This window comes from Electrophorus electricus, chromosome 25, assembly GCF_041902795.1.
Source record: "Electrophorus electricus isolate QZ-2024a chromosome 25, ASM4190279v1, whole genome shotgun sequence".
NCBI lineage: Eukaryota > Metazoa > Chordata > Actinopteri > Gymnotiformes > Gymnotidae > Electrophorus > Electrophorus electricus.
In genome coordinates, this window is record NC_137521.1 from 4683634 (window position 1) to 4702501 (window position 18868).

Consider the following 18868-nt stretch of genomic DNA (forward strand, 5'->3'; position numbering starts at 1 on the left):
AAACAGAAGCAAAATCTTTTCCATTTTTATAGAATGTTAAATATAAACCAGCTCACCTTTGTAAGATAGATACACTCTGGGGGTCGGGCGGAGGTTGCCATGACAACTGCAGACACACAAACTCAGGAAAAGGAGGAGGACAGGGAGGAGGGCTTGGGTCGTCTCCATGGCAATGACAGCACGGTTAACCTTCTGAGACCTGCAAGAGAAGTTCAGGAGTTAAAATGAGATCCTAAAAGTTCAAGAGAAGGGCAGTAAGCAACAGTTCAGTAATGTTTTAGAATTAGCTTGAATGAGCTTCCACAAATCAACAGGTACCATAAAACAGCAGTTTTGTAAATGCTTCCAGTCCTTAGAGAGAGGCGTACACACCCTCTGAAAGGCACTGAATCGAAGTAGAGGCCAAACATGGGTCAGTGATCCTCTGAAGTGGGACTCTTCCTCCTGCTATTGGAAAGAGGCCGTGAACATAAAACAAAAAGGATGCAATGCCTTAAAAGTAGCTTGTTTGCTCTTTGTCAGCTGAAATGCTGAAGTCCTTGCAAGATGTTACAGAGGGCTAGTGAGTTTTTCCTCAAAACAAAACAACATTTATCTCATTCAGTGCAAAGGCTGTGAGAGACCTCTGTGGGCGAAGACAGGCTTAGCTCTAAAGAAACTTTGAAAACAACCACCAAACTCTCCTGCCATGTTTATTTTATGTTTCGTTCACTCTTCCTTCTTCTTCCCTTCATTTATTTATTTTTTCTCTTTTAAATCTTCAGCAAACCCAGCTTTTCGGCCCTCATTCATAGCGCAACTACCAACCTAAAGCTTGATTTAGTGGAAGAGGGCAGCTGACCTTTCACAGTGTGACACTCTACCAAAGGAGATTAGCGAAGTATGCACTCAGAGAGCAAGAGTTTCTCAAATACAGAACTTGGCGGCTGAGGCAAATCCCTGTCACACTCTCTCATTTTAAATCTTACACATGCAGTGCCCGGCCACCAGCAGGCCACAAACACGCAGCAACCAGCTATCCTTGACATGGTCTCTGGAGCTGTGATGTCCATGGCCGTTTTGCAAGCAAGAGCACAAACAATATGGTGCATAACCTTGCTAGCCATGGATGGAGATCAGCATGGTCAGTGAGGGACAATATCAAAAAGATTGCAAACATGTGCTAGGAAGCAACTATAATAGAAATGTTCTAAACAGCCTCATTATTTATTTGTAAGGCTGAGATGAAGAAGCTCTCAGTGCAGGAACAGTGTGAGATAACACAGTTGTGAAACTGCATTCTTCACTGTCTGTTGCATCTGAAAGGTACCGGAGGCGACGGCTGGTTTCAGGGAGGCTTTGAGGATTAGGATCTGGCACAAATAAGAAGTCATCAGCTTTCTCTCACAGTGATAATGCTTCTAATCTTTCCTAACTGGAAGGAGAGTAACATTCACACAGTTTGGCTTCTATATATTTTTTTCTGTGTCTACGCCAAACACCCTACTACTATATTACCATAGGAAGGCTCAATAGTGACTAATATGAGATGCAGTGAACAGCAGTCAGTGAATTCCAAATTCAGTAATAAGTATGGACTTCATCCACTAGTAGTTGTGCAGTACCTTCATAGGTACTGCACCCATTTTTATACCATATGGCTTCTGTGACTATGGTTACTACTGAATATAAAAACTGGGCTAAACTTAAATCACTTCTCCATTTTTAGCAGCATGTACTGGAAATGGCAGGTATGGGCTGTGTTACTGAATACCTATCTTTAAAAGTCTGCACATGTCTGCTCACTTATTATATGTGAGTGTGTCATTATCTTGTGTGTGTGTGTGTGTGTGTGTGTGTGTGTGTGTGTGTGTGTGTGTGTGTGTGTGTGTGTGTGTGTGTGTGTGAGTGCATGCCAATGTGTGTGTGTGTGTGTGTGTGTGCATGCATGTGTGTGTATGTGTGTGTGTGATGAAGCCACACCTGCAAATACAGAGAAAATTATGAGGTATACAGTACATACAGCAGACAGACTTCTACGAAAAGGGGAGTGGTGGTCCTTTGCTGTGACCATTTGATCTAGAACAGAACAGAACACACAATAAAACTCAAACCTGACTCAAACCTAACTCAAACCTAATTCAAAGTATTAAAAATAACAGAAGCTGTACAGAACTTCTGTTGACAGAAAGAGAGAAAGACAGAGACAGGGAGGGTAAGAGAGAAAGAGAGAGGGATGGAGAGAGAGAGAGAAAAAAATAAAGTTAGAAGACTGAAAATGAACACCTCTATTAATTTGCCAAAAACATAAATGCATCCTTTCAAACATCACTTCTTCATCAAAATGAAATGGAAAGTAGAGAATAAGCTAAGGTTTGGCCAATAGTTTATATATATAAAACATATGTGTTGGCAGGACTGCACTGGAGCAGTGACAGAGCCTTCCTGCTGACCTGGGGCCTGTATTTTCCCTCCCAGGCCTCGGCCTGGCGCCGGAAATTGAAAAAGGGATGCGCAAGTCACCCATCCATGGCAAGCAAACACGAGGGTGTTTGCGGAGGTGATGGCTGTATTTCAGGGTCAGTTCGGAATGAAGTCTTGTTTGCCACCAAAAACCTGGATGGGTTTTGTGGGTCTGGGGGAGTTGGGGGTGCGTCCTTTAATGCAAACCAGCATTGCGATAAGGAATGCAGGGATCTCTTCAATAGGCCACAGACAAAAGATGGCTTTAAAGGTTCTCCCAAGTGTAACCTCAAGAACAGAGCTAGTAATGACAGACTGCCAGACTGCTCTCATTTTTAAAAAAGAAAACTCATTTAATTTCATCACAAGAACTGGTCACTAAGGTGAGAAGCCCCTCTCAGAAATGCAAACGGTGAGTAAACCTTAAAGCAGCGGCTAAAAGAACTCCACTCATTAGCTCAAATGTCTCACTAGGTGCTAAATGAAAATCCTCTGAGATAACCATAGTTAGAAAGAAAGTTTAAGCCTTTGCCCCAAAACCTAAAAGTAGAAAGTTTAAAGCTGATAATGCCTACTGATAATGCCTACCTTCATACTATGGGCTCAGGCCAAACAATGCTATAATCATCAAGTTAACACGCAGTGTTTCCAGGACAGTGCTGCGGCATGTTAGAGACATTCAGAACATTTAAATCAAATGTAAATCCAGGCTCATTAATTCATCAACGGGACATGAATATCGTGCAGTATGAGACAGCAAAATTGCTTTCTTAAACTCTAATATACCATTAGCGCAACCCGCAGATTTTCACCACAGCCGTGTTACTATTTCCACACCATGGTAAGACCTGATAATGAACAGAACACATGTCATCTTAGAACCCGACTGACTGTTCTTCTTCTGTGCTCATTTTAATGCTCTGGGTACTGATGCATTTTTATACTAAACGGTGTGTTGTGCAAACTCACAGATTTTTTAAACGTTATTTCCTGGAAGTGCATCAAGTTCAAGTTCAAGTTCAAGTTTGGTTTATTTGTCACATACATAGTCATATACAGTATAACTCGCAGTGAAATGGTTTGAGAGTGCTCTGTCCAAACTGAGGAAAAAAAAGCAGGGGTGTATAGGGAAATATATATCTATATATATACAAAATATATTAACAATGTATGTACAATATATGTATAATATGTTTATATACACAATGTACAATGTATATATGGATATGTAGATATGTATGTACACAATGTACAGTTCCAGCTTACAATTGACATATTTACAGTCAATATTTATCACGCAAATAGTTTATAGATATGCCTTCAAGTCTAGTCCATTTTGTGGACCCCTCAATCATGCCTCCTACCTTTCAGATGAAGAAACAGGTATCTGAAGCTAAATGTAAATAATGACTATATGTAAAGCTGTAAAATAGTTTAAAATACTCATTCAGTGTCTTAAGTTCCAAATGGGCATGGATGCACTGAACTTATGTTTGTGAATATACAACACCAAATACGAAACTCAGTGCAGTTCTTTGCAAGCTTTTAGGATCTAATTTTTGCACAGTATCTTAGAAGTGGAAAAACCAACCAACCAACAAAACATAAACCCTATTAAATGCACAGAAAAAATATGCACACATTGGAATTTTCTTTGAAGCTGATATAGCATCTTTTTAACCCACATATTCTTCACAAAGGCAAAGGGACATCAAAAATCACTCATCCTAACAAGCATTCCAGAGACCATAAAATCTACTGACAATTCTTAACCAAAAATCTATTTATGCACCCTCGCCTGAATGTGACTATTTATTCTGTACATGGTTACATTTCTATGTGTCACTGTTCAAAGTTGCCTTTCTTTCTAACCCCTTGCCATAAAAAAAAACCTTAGAGTGTAAGACTTTTCATTTAACTGCAGGCTTGGTGAAAGAGTATAATGAACAGGTCCTGAGGCTGTTAGCTCCCTCCTGGTGGCTTGTAACTGGGCAGTAGGTGCTGTATTTCTAGGCCACCTGCTCTCTGGGGACCTGCAAGGAACAGTCCATGAGGGGAAATCTAAGGTGTACGGGAGGTTATTGGCATACCATTTTCTATTCTGACATTACAATCGACAGCTTTGGCCTTAGGGGAGGTGAGGGGGTTCAGAACGCCTTAAAAAATACTTCATCTACTTGCGTACATCATACAAAACACACTAAATGGTGGCAGTTCATCGTTTCCAGCACTGACAGCTCTTGATTAGAATCTGTAACTTTAAATATCCCTCCTAAATCCAGCTTTCTAAATTTTCCATGGTCAGGGGAGAGAGAGGGAAAGTGAGAGAGGGAGAGAGAGAGTATGAGAGAGAGATAGAGGGATAGAGAGAGAGAGAGAGCACAAGGTACTCCCACCTTCTTTACGGCTCTTCCACTTTTCCACTGGAACAGATCTGAACCACAAATTTGTAGTTGTGGAAAAGAATGATAAGAGTGCATGGACTTCTACTGCTTTTCAGTGCAGCGGAGGCAAGAAAGGGTCACAGAGAAGGGCCACCAGCCTGAACGCTGCCATTTTCACCTTCTGGTAGAGAAAATAGTGGAAGCAGTTCACCTGACCATATGTCAAGGTTAGGTTAAGTAATGTCTAACTCATTACCTCAGAGTACTCCTGGATCATATGTTGCTCCTGATTTGAAAAACAGCCCCCAGGAAGCTGACCAGAACATGAGACCTCTCTTAAAAGACAAGCTTGCTAATTTCCATCCCATACCTGATACAAATTTTTCCTTCACATCATATATAGTCATGAAGATTATAACCTTGTTGAACCTGACTGCTCTGGAAATGAGAAATGTAATGCTCCTCTTTATCTTCTTACTAGGATTAAACGTATTTCAACAGGGTGACTGTTTAAAACTGTGAAAAATCGCCTTTTCAAAACAGGAATAATGACACTTGTCATATTTCATATGTTGTAGATCCTTTCAATTGTCACAGTACATCCCAACCATTTGTATACAAATATAACTGACTAAAATGCGCATGGCTGATGTTAAGAAGTGTGGCTCAACTGAATGACAGGCACATCTGTCAGTGTAAAGTCAAAAAGACCTAAAGGCTCTTTCAAACTTCACTTTCTTTTTTTGTTTTGGATGTGCGGATATGATCCTTTTTAATAGCGGGTTTAAGCCTGTTAAATCACATACATATAGTTATTTACACATCCATTAATGACTGTCATGTTTTGCGATGGCACTCCACTTGGAAGTGTGCTAAAAATAAGTGCCTCTAATGGAGACCCATCCTTTTTCATAACAGCTTGAAAAAAGATTGCTTTTATTAGTCTCATCTTTCTCAACAGTTCATCCAAAATAAGTCCATGTTTGGGATGTCACTATGATATTATATGTGTACTCCCTTCTGTCAGACAGTTAAGTGTGTGTAACTGATGAAGAAATCATGGCCCTTCTCCAAGACTGCAGCTGGCGTCTGCACAAGAGCCTGGGGTGCAGCATTAAAGTGGCACAGCATTCTGAACGACTACATTTGCAAAAACAAATGCTATAAAATACAAAGTTTCTTGTGATACAAAGTACTACTACTCTCTGTCACTGGGTCAGTTTTTGCAGAGACCATATTTCTTTTCCCAGAAGAGAGTTTTAACTTTTTCCCAGTCCCATCATACCAGCCTGTGTCTGTCAGCTGTAAAAGACTTGATCATACACTAATTGAAGAAAGGTAGTATGTCAGTAGCCACCAGATAATATAGGTCCCTTGGCTTTCAAGAGGATAAGAACAGGCCACACCTCTCAGCATGACAAAACTGGAGCTCTTGCATCATGTGGCACCAATGTACTCCATCCCACACTTCCCCTCATATGACACACACACACACCCCCCAACTCTGCCTGTCTCTGATTATAATCCCCCCTCCACCCCCTTCAGAAGAGCCCGATCCGTCAAAGTGGCACTCTTGTGTTGTAATGCTCCAAACTGAGCTGAAGAGCATTGGGAGGACTTTACACAGGGGCGGGAGAGTTGCTCACATGCCTTACATCACATTCCAACACCTGTTTTGATGGGCCTTGCTCTTTTCATTTACACAATAAACACTGGATTCCTCTGCAATTACCCACCCCCTGACAACAGGTTAACCTATTCATAGCTTGCAGCTGTTTTCCAACATCGGTGCACTTTATGACGCAGCACAGTTTTTATGTCATGTTTTGCATTGGGATTTTCCAGGATTTAGTGCAGCGAATTATAGATGGAGCCAGGATGAACAGGAGATTGTTTCTTGCAGCCAATGGACAACAACACTGAGCAGGACAGTGTCAGTCATATCTGTTCTGCCTTCACGTAAACTATTAAAAGTTGACATTCCTGGGTACATAACTTACAAATCTCAGATGTGTGTGAATGGAAGGTTAATGGAGCTGATCAACTTTCTCTGCAAACAATCCGAAGATTGGCACTAACTAGTCCAACCCTGCGGCAAGCTCTGACTGGTTGCTGCACAAGTCTTTGGGTGCCTTTAATATTCGCTTTCGTTTGACTTCCTGGTGTGATGTCTTAATTTTTCCTCGCCATTCTAAACACACTGCAGTAAAAAGAGTGGACTTGCTGGTTTCCATGGGCATTGAAACAGACTACAGTAGGTCTTCGCTTGGCACAGGCCCAAGAATCTTCTGAATGGAGGCTTAAACCCCCTGGGCTGACAGCTGCAGGGATTAGCCACCCTTACTCACTGTCATTGATGTCCCTGTATTGTGCCTTTCCCTGTAAAAGTGGCACCAGAATTAGGAGGGGTGTGTAAGGGTGACTGAGGTTAACATTCTAGTGTCCTGTCAGATGATTCTGTTTTTGTGGTTTCGGAGATTCAGGCAAACATAGCAAAGCCTTGTCATTTGAGTATTTAGAAAGACTTTGTTATTTATATAGCAGTGTATGTAACCAGCTATGGTAATGGATTTCACTGACGTAATTGAGATTAATAGTGAAGGAACTACCCCATCAACACAAGGAGAACTTTGTCCTTCCCTTGAAAAACTCCTGAGAGGAACCTACCATTGCCTTTCTAGCCTTATATGGTCCTACTTTTCTTAATGGCTACTTCAAAGGTACTATTTAATCCACCACTTCAAAGATTGGTGGCCACAAAATTACACTAGGGTTAAATATTGAAACATCTGTATGATATTAATGGTTAACATGAAACATGCTGCATGAAAAGAAACAGGCAGAGAGTAAAATCCAAAGACAAAGAAAAATCAGTGGCCATGAAGAATCAGCCTGATTCAAATTGGGAGCGAAAACATGGCTGGAGCAGAGCTCACTCCCTTGAAGGTGACAGATGAGATGAGAAATTGCAGGGAGACAAGACTTATTAGAAAAGTGGCACCCTGCCATCTCCATGACGGCATCACTGAATTATCACTTGTGCCCCCACTTCCCCCTCCTCTTGACCCTTGGAGTCCAGTCTGGCCCCCAGCTGACCCCCACCAATGCAGTAGAAGCTGTCATGACAACCGTCTCGGGAGGCTTGTTGGATTTGTGTGGAGCAACGCGTTTACGTATGAGTAAGCTTGAATGTATGATGGCGTGTGTGTGTGTGTGTGTGTGTGTGTGTGTGTGTGTGTGTGTGAGAGAGAGAGAGAGAGAGAGAGAGAGAGAGAGAGAGAGAGAGAGAGAGAGAGAGAGAGAGAGAGTGAACGCCAAAGCAGGCCTGGCAACTGCCTGAAAGCGGAGCCATTGATGACAAACAGGATGCCAGGGGTGCTGGTGAAGTGATGATGAATAAAACCCAGGCAAGTATCTAAATGAGTATCAGAGCAAGGAAATCCATCCAACTCCAGCTCACCATGAATTTGGAGGAGGCAGAAAGTGGAAGCATTAAAGAGGAAGCATTAAAGGTCCTGACCGAAACGAAAGGCTTAAATTATCTATTGATGGTACATTCGTTTGAAATTTTAATTTCCAGCAGAGAGCTAAAATAGTAAACATGCCACAATTGTGATAAAGGATGATGGCAAATGTCAAATAAAGTTTAGAAAGCAAAGGTTTCATATAATTAGCCTATAATGTATGAGGAGGAGGAGGTGTTTTGGATAATGAAAGCCTGCACTGTTGACATCAGAAAGACTGAGAGTAGACCTATCAGAGAATGATGAAAAAGGCTCTGAGTTGAACTTGGAACAGTTTGTGAACATGTTTTCATAGCTATAAATATTCCTTGTCTGTAAAAATGCTACATATAAAAAACCTGATGAATGTTTGTGAACCTTCTAAAGCTGCTGATTATAAAAGTGATTTATTTTAACTGTCATAAGCAATTCATAATAACCTACAATTCATGTATTTTTGCTTGCATAAAAAATGACTTTTGTATAAAAAATAACTTATGTAAACTTTGACCAAAGCCAGAGTATACACTCTGGATTAATGTACAGTTGCCAACCACTTTATCAGAGGTCCCTTAAATGTGTACAGTTAGATCCTATAGTGCATATTTACCCATGCACAATTTGTACTAGCTATCCTCTAGCCAATCATTAATAGTTAGAAACAGTGTTGGCTCAATAGTCTTGGTATGCGAGACCACTCTGAACCCAACAGTGACGCTGAGACGTGTAAAAACCTCAGCAACACTGCTGTGTCTGATAAACTTGAACCAGCTCAACACCCCCAACCATGCCGCCACAATGTCTGTGTCACTGTTGTGTTGATACTGGTCTGCCACCAAATAATTTCTGGTCAGCCGTGGTCCTGTGGTCAGAAAGTGACCAGCAATGAATGGGCTAGAGGGAGATTGAACTGTGTATGCCAACAAATTGGCTACAATCTGTAACTGTACATAATGAAAATATAAGACAGAAATAAATAATAAAAAGGGGGTACAGATAGGTGTTTCTAATATAATGGCTGGTGCATGTTTCTAATTGGCATCAACAATTAGTGTACTGCTATGAATTTAAGGTCAGTCAAAACATGCTAAAATGCTTGTTCTGAAGCTCATGTTGACAAAATTAGATATGATTTAAATATTTAAAATACTATTTGAGATTAATTGTTCAAAAAGAAAAGCTGGCATGAAGGAACTGTCCATATTTACTGCAGAATAGCAACAGAAAAAGAGAAATCTGTCACACAAAAATCTTGACATACAGTGTCCATCTTAGGCTGCCCTTGACTGACAAGATGAATATTTCACAAAGCTTGTCAGTGATACTCTGACATGGACTTGTAAGCTTAACCAGACAGAGAAATGCCCTTAGGGCAAAATGCCTCCATATTGATTTTTTACCCCACTTTATTCTTCAAGCTAGACTTTAGCAGTATCAATAATTGATGAGGCAGCACTGCTCTTCACTATCTGGATTACACTGAATTTCTATTCTTGAAGGCTAGGTTTATGATTAATGTCAATATTGTAGTGCAAATTCTGTACTGATGCAAACATATAATTCACTTTTCAGCAACTGTCATGGACCAAAACACCTAAGAACCTGTTAGCCTGTAACAGTAAAAAAAAAGTAAAAAAAAAAAAAAGACATCCACATTGACTGTTTAGCTCTGCTGAGTGAATATCATCTTTGAACCATACAACAATTGAACAATATACCCTTCTTTCCAGCTTACCTTGGGTTAGATGACATCATCACTGGACTACATTGGTTTCCTCTCCATGTGCAGCTAAAAAGGGTGCATTAGAAATGTTTAACAGATAACTGGAATAGAGTTTTTTTTTTTGTTGTTGTTGTTGTTTTTTTAGAAAACCTGCATTTTGCCTTTGATATTTTTGTTTTATTTTGTTGTTTTGTTAACTATGCATACATAAAAAGAACATTAAAAAAAGAATTGCTTATCTAATATCAGTCAAGACCTGGGTTCACAACAGCATTGCACAGAACAGAGTCAGCACAAGCAGAACCTGGATCACACTTTAGAAATTATTTTGGGAAGCAGCATCTCTGATATAACAATGATTCACAGCCAAATGTTTGAATGATCATTTTCAGCAACTAAGGTTTTCAGTGACAGACATCTGTATGTAGATTTGGCACAAAGGACACGGAATTCAAGACAGAAATTTGAGGTGGTGTAAAGTACTTTGCAGCACACCTTGAGAACTTCTCTACAATTTTTACTACCTCTCTCTCTCTCTCTCTCTCTCTCTCTCTCTCTCTCTCTATATATATATATATATATATATATATATATATATATACACACACACACAAAGAGAGATAGATAGATAGATAGATAGATAGATAGATAGATAGATAGATAGATAGATAGATAGATAGATAGATAGATAGATAGATAGATAGATAGATAGATAGATAATACTATATTAGTACTTGTGTTGCATTGTACATAACATATTGTGTATATATAAATAAGCAGCTTAATTACCGAGCGCAGGTGTGTGGGGAAAATGTACTCAATGTACTAACTGTACTAAATGTTCTCTTTTAAGGTGTCTTGGACGTTCTGAACTCTGCTTGAGGATGTAGGGTCATTCTAACTACAAGTTCAAGTGAATAACAAACTCATACTGAATGCAAAATGTATTAATATGACCTACACATTATTTATCCTAATAAAAGTTTAAATATTTGGAATCATTATAACGTCCAAGGCCGTATGAGCATATGCAAATAAGCGAAAAAAGGGAACGCGTTCCACTTTATGCTTTTAACTTTGCACTATACATAACCGCTTTATCCACTGTAGTTACTAAATGATTAAAATTGTAAATGATTTGAACTCAGCAGCCTATTTGCCTTTCCAAATCTCAGCAGTTAAAATTCAGCTATGAGTTATAAGTGTTGAAAACGGAGAATTCCTAAGTGGGTTTCGTGTGCGTGCAAAGGGTACAACAAAAGCTTTAAGACATCTCTATAAACGCTCGCATCGGAGGAGCTCTCGCTGCGTATTTTACGCACTGACAATACTTTAAACCAGGGGTTTTGAATAAGACAGGGACTGTAAATAAGTTTACATCTATAGCACAGAGTACGAACGTTAGTTCACTCCTCACAATAGGCTTAAAATGCAATCACCTGGCACCCCGAATGATAGCGTACGCAGTCACCACGTTTATAATCAACATTTTACAGTACAGCTCATTCTAAAAAGAAGATTTCTGAAGCGCATACAATCATGTCATTTCGAATCATTACTGATTCTGAACTTGTCAAGTAAATAGAAAAAAACTCACCTCTAGCCTATTACAGGTAACTCCGGTGTAGATGGACAGATTAGATGTCACATTCCGTGGCGCTGTACAAGGCTATCCGTAAATTACAAAGATTTTCTCCGTCCCAAACAAAACATTTACAAACCACTAAAGAGGATGTATTTATGTCCATTTGATGCTGCCTTTCAGAGGTTTTTTGAGCTTACGGTGAGTTACCAAAGTTTCCAGACGTCACAGTAAAAGTAATTTTCATCAAACTACTGCCTTGCGAATGACGTAGTTATCAAAAACTATTACATTTCCATTTTTCAAAAGCAGTGTGACAAGAAAGTCGCTCGTCTCTGTGTGAATCCAGTGAAATCCTTGCAGGTGTCTGTTGCGTCGTTGTACGGCACTCTTCGGACAGGCACCGCTGTGATTCCTGCTGCCTCCCTGTTAAAATCAACCAACCGTGTAGGAGTTAACCACGTCTGCGCCAGCGTAAGGAGAGAGAAAGACGACTGAAGGCAAAAAGTGCCTGAATGAAGTCATGAATTGGCTCCAGTAAATAGACTTGGGCTATCAATGAATGTTTACGGTAAAATAACTGAATTTAACCCACTCAAAATGTAATCCAGATTTTAATATTAACTTCACCAATGGTCAGGTTGCTCAATTTCTAACAATTATTACATTTTCAAGATGAAGTTAATATTTTTATTTCATACTTTTTAACATAAGAGTTAGGTCATCAAAATGAGTGAGCTGTCTGAATACACTAACAGTAACAAAGTAATATCCTTAATTTAAATCTATATACCATGCAATCAGTAACAGTGCTCATTGATGTACTGATCAGGGGATTGACATGGTCCTTCCAGACTATTGCATTATTGGGCCCATGTAACATATTGTTTCAGCATGTTTTTGTCCAGTTGCGAGGTGACCCATTGAGTCTTGAGGCATTTGGTTGAATCTGAGTAGTTACGACAGAGCAGATTTCATTCTGCTACTGTTGGCAGTGACATCATCGATAAAGACCAGCGAGATCTTTCACAATGGCAGGAGGTGGTGTGCTTTGGATCCTGAGCTTGTCTTTTCCTTCCAGAATTTTCCATTACATCATTGCAATACAGGTAAATCTTCATCAAATCTGTCCACAAAGCTTTGTCCCAGAACTGTAGTCTTTTGAAAGTACTCTTAAAACTTTAACCTAGTCTTTCTGTTACAATTGACTAGCATATTAAGACGAAACCATGTGAGATCATGCTGATGTATCCTTTGCTTTATAGCAGACTGTGACACATTTTTTGCCTAGTGGTCTGTTTAACAATATTTCTTCCTGATGGAAAGCATTCTTTAATATGTTGCAGTCTTCATGGTCTGCCTGATAATTTACTATTGTTCACTTTTTTGTGAACAAAAATGTTTTGGTTTTGTTTGATTTATTATATTGTTGGTTCATAACAGCTTCAAACCATTGAATTCAATACACTTGCTGTTTTCCTCGTATCTGTCAATGATTATTTAGATTTTTCAGCATGTTGCTTTGTTGGCACTGATATTAAAATGGAAGCACCAATAATATCAAGGGATAAATAAAAATACCCATCCTGACAGTCACACCCTGAAGCTCAAAATTTCTCAAGAAAATGAGTGTTTATCTTTGTGTCATGAATGTTGAGAGTGTCAAGAAAGCCTCCATGTTTGTTACTTTTTTTTTGTTTTTGTTTTTTGAAAGCCGTCACACCCATTAATTTCTTCAGGGTATTATATAGCTCTGGGAGTTTCAGCACTATTTCAGCTGTGAATATCATGAATGTTTATAATAAATTAGCCAAATGGGAAAACCTGCCCATTTGGAGGTGCAAGATTTTCTTAGCAAGCACCAAGCATCAACATTAACAAACACCATCTTACAGTCTCCAATAAACATCAACATCAACAAGCACCATCTTACAGTCTACAATAAACCCGATTATATTTAATAGAATGCCATCACCTTGTTTATATTATAGTAGTTTCTTGTGTATTTGGCTTTTATAGGCCATATAAATCATCATAGAGCAAGTCAAGGCTATTTTGGTCTGATTAGTGACAGATTTGGCCTCTATATAATTCCTTCCCTGGGGGAATATTAGATGAAGAGTCATGATGATTAATTGATAAATTCAGGCATGCTGTGATATTGTACATACTGTCATTGTACAACAGAGGGCATAATGATTCTGTTGTACCTCTCAGACATGCTCAAGCACTGTTTTAGCAGCCCTTTGCTAAAAGCATCTTTCAGTCATGTCTTTTTCAGAGTGCAGGAAGAGCAGCTTTTGGCAAGCCCCTCGAATGTATGAGTGAGAGTGGCGAAGACCAAGGCGTCCCTCAACCCACCTGCAGGCGTGAAAAAGCTCCTTTTGTGCTTTGCAGTTCCGTGAAAGAACGTGAGAAAAAGCGCCTCAAGGATTCATGGGATTTCCAGGAGTTCGGCCCCCTGTGGCCCAGGTCAAGCGGACAGCGTGAGCAGGGGAGGGATTAAGGGTAGCATTCATATCAGGGCACGTTCACATTCCCCCATAACATGAAGTAGGGGGATGGTAATGGTGGGCCGTCTGTGCCCAAAAAAAACCTCGCGGCTCTGCTTGGGCCTTTGTGCGAAGGTCGCCTGGTGTCCCAGCCTCATCCTCACACTCTTCACCCTTCAGTCAATCAATCACAGGCCTGTTCATTTCAGGCAGCCTATTCAGCCAGCCCCAAATACCGCAACGGTTTAGTGACAAACGCACAGAGGGAGTCATCCACCCACTGTGATTGTCATTAAGTTGGCCTAGTTTACCCTCAAAGGAGAACATGGTTTGTGGCTGAAGGAGGCTGTGGTTTGTGTGAGTGGGTGCACACAATGGCAATGGATTTGCAGTGGTCTATGGAGAGTCCAGACATGACACCACTCCGTTGTTTTCAGATCTCTCTGCAAGGAGGATAGGTTCTGTGGTGCCGTAGACCACCACAGTGACATAGCTATATTGTATAACAAGGGAGATCATTTGTTGTGACAAGCCGGATGGTTAGGTAGACAGTTGTTGTGTGTTATGCACATTTACACTTGTTAAAAAGATCCAGACCTTTTTTTTCTCAATATTTTTAAATGCTTGGGTATGTGTTAATGTATCCCTGGATTTGTCCCCTTTACTTTATCATCAACAGTTCATTTATTAATAGTTCACCAGTAGTTTGTTCATGCACTATGGCTCATTTAATAGACATTGCAAAATAATTTTTTGTTGTTTATACCACTGAGTACAGTGTAGCACCTTGTAATTCACTTACCACCACCATCCCATCCACAGTAATAAACCAATTTTGCGTATAATGCTGATGCGCATTTTGTCTCCTCGAACTCCAAATTCAGTTTCTACTGTTCCACTTCTTTTCCCACCCACCAGTCAAAAACATTTAGACAGCCGTTTTTATTCCGTTAGTGAACACGCTATGAACTGTTACTGACACTCATGGTCTCACAGCAGCAGTTTGAATGCAGTTCTACCCCAGTGTCCACAGCTCTAGTTTTCTTTTGCGACTTAATGAAAAAAAAGGCAGGAAGACTGGTGTATGTCAGCAGGGATGTAGTCCAGTGACTCACTGCTGGGCACAGCCACTATCGGATATCCTCATCACGCACATTGTGATATGACGCAAGGGCACACATGCACACACAAGGATGGATACGGAACATGCGACACAAACCCGCTTCCTACAAGAGGACATGATTTAGCATACATATGCCACTTTCAAGTTGCTGATTTGTGTTAATGTTTTTATCAGTGTGTTTTGTTTGTTTTACTTTTAGTGTTGTGGTAGTGCACTGAATCTATGTTTAAATGACATTTAAAATGATTGATATATTTTTTTTTTCTGTTTTTTATTTTTATTTCAAGTGTACACAGAGGCATGTCAAAGGTCTGGAGAGGTCTTCCTGCTATTTTTTCATTGCATCATTACTTTACTTTGGCAAAGAACACACAAAAGCACAAGACCATCTAGGAGTGGTTTGGCAGAACCACCAGAATCCTTCTGAATACATTCGTTTTTAGTCAAGTTGTCAGATTCTTTTGCATACTGACCAAGGCAGAATGAATTGCATACATCCCTGTTGCACACATCCCTGTTGTACAAACTGTCAATTTTAGTTTAGGATTCCTCTTAGCTACATTAACTTCTAAAAAAATGGAACAAATGAAACACACACAATATGTCTTTATTACAAAGTATCCAAAACTTTGTGCTTTTGCCATGGTATGGTATGTTGATACTGGATACAGTCCTTCCAGGATTATGACTATGGGAACAACAGCAATAACTCAAGTTTGTAATGTTTGATGCTTAGACATTTGCATGGCTGTATTGAGTGTCTAAGCCCCAGCTCATGACTGCTGGAGGGCCAGTTTCCTTGGACGGAAAAATCTAATTTCCCATATCAGATGAGAAACAGGAAAAGGCGATGACACATGGTTAGTGAGACCCACCTGTAACGGTTCCTGTTTCCCAGAAGGAGGCTCCCGGCAAGGGCCTGTTAGAGGGAGGCTTTAACAGCCGTGAGATTGTTGTTCAACTTAATACAGTTAGATCATGTTGCAGTGGTTGATATTCAAACAAGCTCTTAGAGAATTTCCTGATAAATCAAAACCTGATTGTATAAACTTTCACAGCAGTGGGCCAGTGTACAGTTTGGATTCACCTTCAAGAATTTTTTTTTTGTCTTCAGATGCATGACTGTAGATGTGCATTTCCCCCATACTGGTGTTTGGTCTGTAACGAGCTGTCAGCCTCTCAAGAGGACTGATAACCTATAATGATGAAATTACAGTGAAAGTGTGGAAGAGATATAGTCTATTACATTTTGAGAAAGGCCTTAGTTTCCATTATATAATAAATTAAACTGTATCACCTCTGCCTGGAGCTGCTCAAAAATTCATGAAAAGCATTGGTTAAAAAGAATTGTTGAAAACTGCTTTTTTTTTTCCACAAGTAGGGCATAATCATTTGAAGATCAAAGAACACATGGGAGACAGAGACAGAGAGAGGCAGAATCTGGGAAGAAAGGCACATACTGCATACCTAAATAGCACTTTTGAAAATTTACCATTATTTGTAAGATTTTTATGCTCACTTTGCAATTTCCTGTTTTTTGTTTTTTTTTCATTACCCTCAGCATTCAGTATTTCATCTTTCTGAACATCCTCTTATTCTATAATTGTCATAGGGACTTTTTAGGGAATGGGGGTATTTCGAGGTGAGAAAATGGGTTTTGATAATAAACCCAATGGGAATACTCCCTCCCTATCTCTCTCTCTCTGTCTCTCTCTTTCCATATAGCTCCTCCTCCTGGTTGAATCGTGGGATGGCGAAAGGATGGGGGATGGGTGAATGTGAGAAGTGGAGGGGGTTGGACGAGGCGGTTCTTTTATATGGGCCTCATCCATCTAGGCTGCATATTTCTGTCAGGTCCTGGGAGATGAGGCTAATTATCCAGCCATTCATCTTCTCCCTCTTTATCCTAATCTCTCCATCCCATCCCACTATCTCAATGTGTGTGCATATATGTTTTGTTGTGTGCGCATCCACCGTGTGTGTGTGTGTGTGTGTGTGTATGTGTGTGTGTGTGGGGGGGGATTATGCTGTGCGTGCTTGTGCATGAATGTGTGTTTTCATGCATGTAAGATTCTTTACTGGGGAGCTGCCAGTATCATGATCTCTGCTTTGCATGGCTGTCTAATTTAAACTCCCATAAACAGGAACAACATTCCGCCACATTTAAGCCCATTGGAAACCTCTGGACCAGAATTAAGCACTACATGTCTGTGCCTGTAATGGTAATGTCAATCCACTAGCCATGCACTTACAAATCCATTCTTAGAACCCCCCTGTGTGTGTATGTGTGTGTGTGTGTTTGTGTGTGTGTGTGTGTGTGTGTGTGTGTGTGTGTGTGTGTGTGTGTGTGTGTGTGTGTGTGTGTGTGTGCGTGCGCGTGTGTGCATGCATGCGTGCGTGTGTGTGTGTTTGTGTGTGCATGCACATGCATTAAATTAACTAGCTGGGATTCTGTTTATGATGCAGCTGGGCAGTCTGGCAACAAAAAGATAAATATCAAGGACATGAGCATGTTTCATAATGTAATGAATACATTTGATCGCCCAGTTACACTTCAGCATCTAGACGTCTCCTTGCAAGATGTCGATGCCCCAGCCTGTGGTAATTAAATTCAAACACTCATTAGAAACGAGACTAGAAGCTCTCTCCTTCTTTCCTATTATCACCCGTCTCTCCCCTAAAGCTGTTTGACTCTGTCTTCATGACATGAAAGCTGCAGAAAGTCCTGGGCTGTCAGAAGGCAGCGGAGAGCTGTCGAGTCTCATGGCACGAGGCTCCCTGTGCAGAAATGGAAACAGGAGCCCTTTTATCTGCTCTCCTTGGAAGACGCACTTTCATTCTCTCAAAGCCCGCTTGACTGACAGTATCAAGGTGGCGAGAAGAACAGAGTGGCAGTTGAGTAGGGTGCAGCTTTGCAACCGGGATGCGCCACCGTCCAGCCTACGGTTTTAGAGCCGGATATGTCTGCGGAAGTATGGAGGACGTGAACAAGCGGGGCGGTGGGTTATGCTGAAATTCCTTTTTCTGATTCTGTATACCAATGGCTGAATTCTGGGAGCGGAGCTCTCCTTCACAGACATGTGCACAAGCGAGGCCATTTCCACAGAGAGTTTAATGAGGTTCGATGGAGCTTGGAGAAATTTGTCTCCCTTTTTGGTACTGTCATCCCCACAAGGTCAACAAAGGAAAGGGGCTCATGTTCTTAAGTCTCTTAAGGAGTAGGGTGCAAAATTCTAGTCTTCGCAGCAGCCCTAAGCTGAGCTAACATTGTATAAACAATCATTCACATCTATTTGGAGACAGCAAGAGCACTTGGCCTTTCCTAAGAGAGCTACATGATACTCACTGTGTAAGAGTTCCAGAGATTCTCGTACAATTAAATGCACAGCAGTATCTAAAAGATTCTGATCAAGATATAATACTGCTACAGGGAAAGTAGAGAAGCACTAAAAAAATGGGAATTTTGAAAGTGTAAAATATTAACTGTTTTCTTGATGTATATTTGGCTGTTGACGTGAGTATTACATGATAATGAAGAATTAAATAAACATGAAAATAAATCCAACATTATGTAAATCACAGAAAAAAACTGTATGGGACACTACATCCAATCCTCTTG

The 18868-nt window shown here is 40.3% G+C and overlaps 1 protein-coding gene across 8 annotated transcripts in view; it reads right to left on the minus strand.

Moving 5' to 3' along the window:
* The window catches only part of sema3gb (sema domain, immunoglobulin domain (Ig), short basic domain, secreted, (semaphorin) 3Gb), a 29429-nt gene extending 17314 nt beyond the window's left edge, over window positions 1-12115 (minus strand). Inside the window, exons 1-4 of one of the 8 annotated variants that reach the window (XM_081707736.1) lie at window positions 11650-12115; window positions 10065-10118; window positions 319-447; window positions 57-199 (exon numbers count right to left, since the gene is read on the minus strand). In XM_081707736.1, coding sequence (XP_081563862.1) covers window positions 57-199; window positions 319-410 — 235 coding nt within the window. In that variant the 5' untranslated portion in view covers window positions 411-447; window positions 10065-10118; window positions 11650-12115. Of the gene's footprint in view, window positions 1-56; window positions 200-318; window positions 448-2002; window positions 2059-10064; window positions 10119-11649 lie in introns of those variants that run through there. The other 7 variants (XM_035521829.2, XM_081707734.1, XM_027012782.3 and 4 more) reach the window with 7 other exon arrangements.
* Between the last annotated feature and the right edge of the window lie 6753 nt (window positions 12116-18868).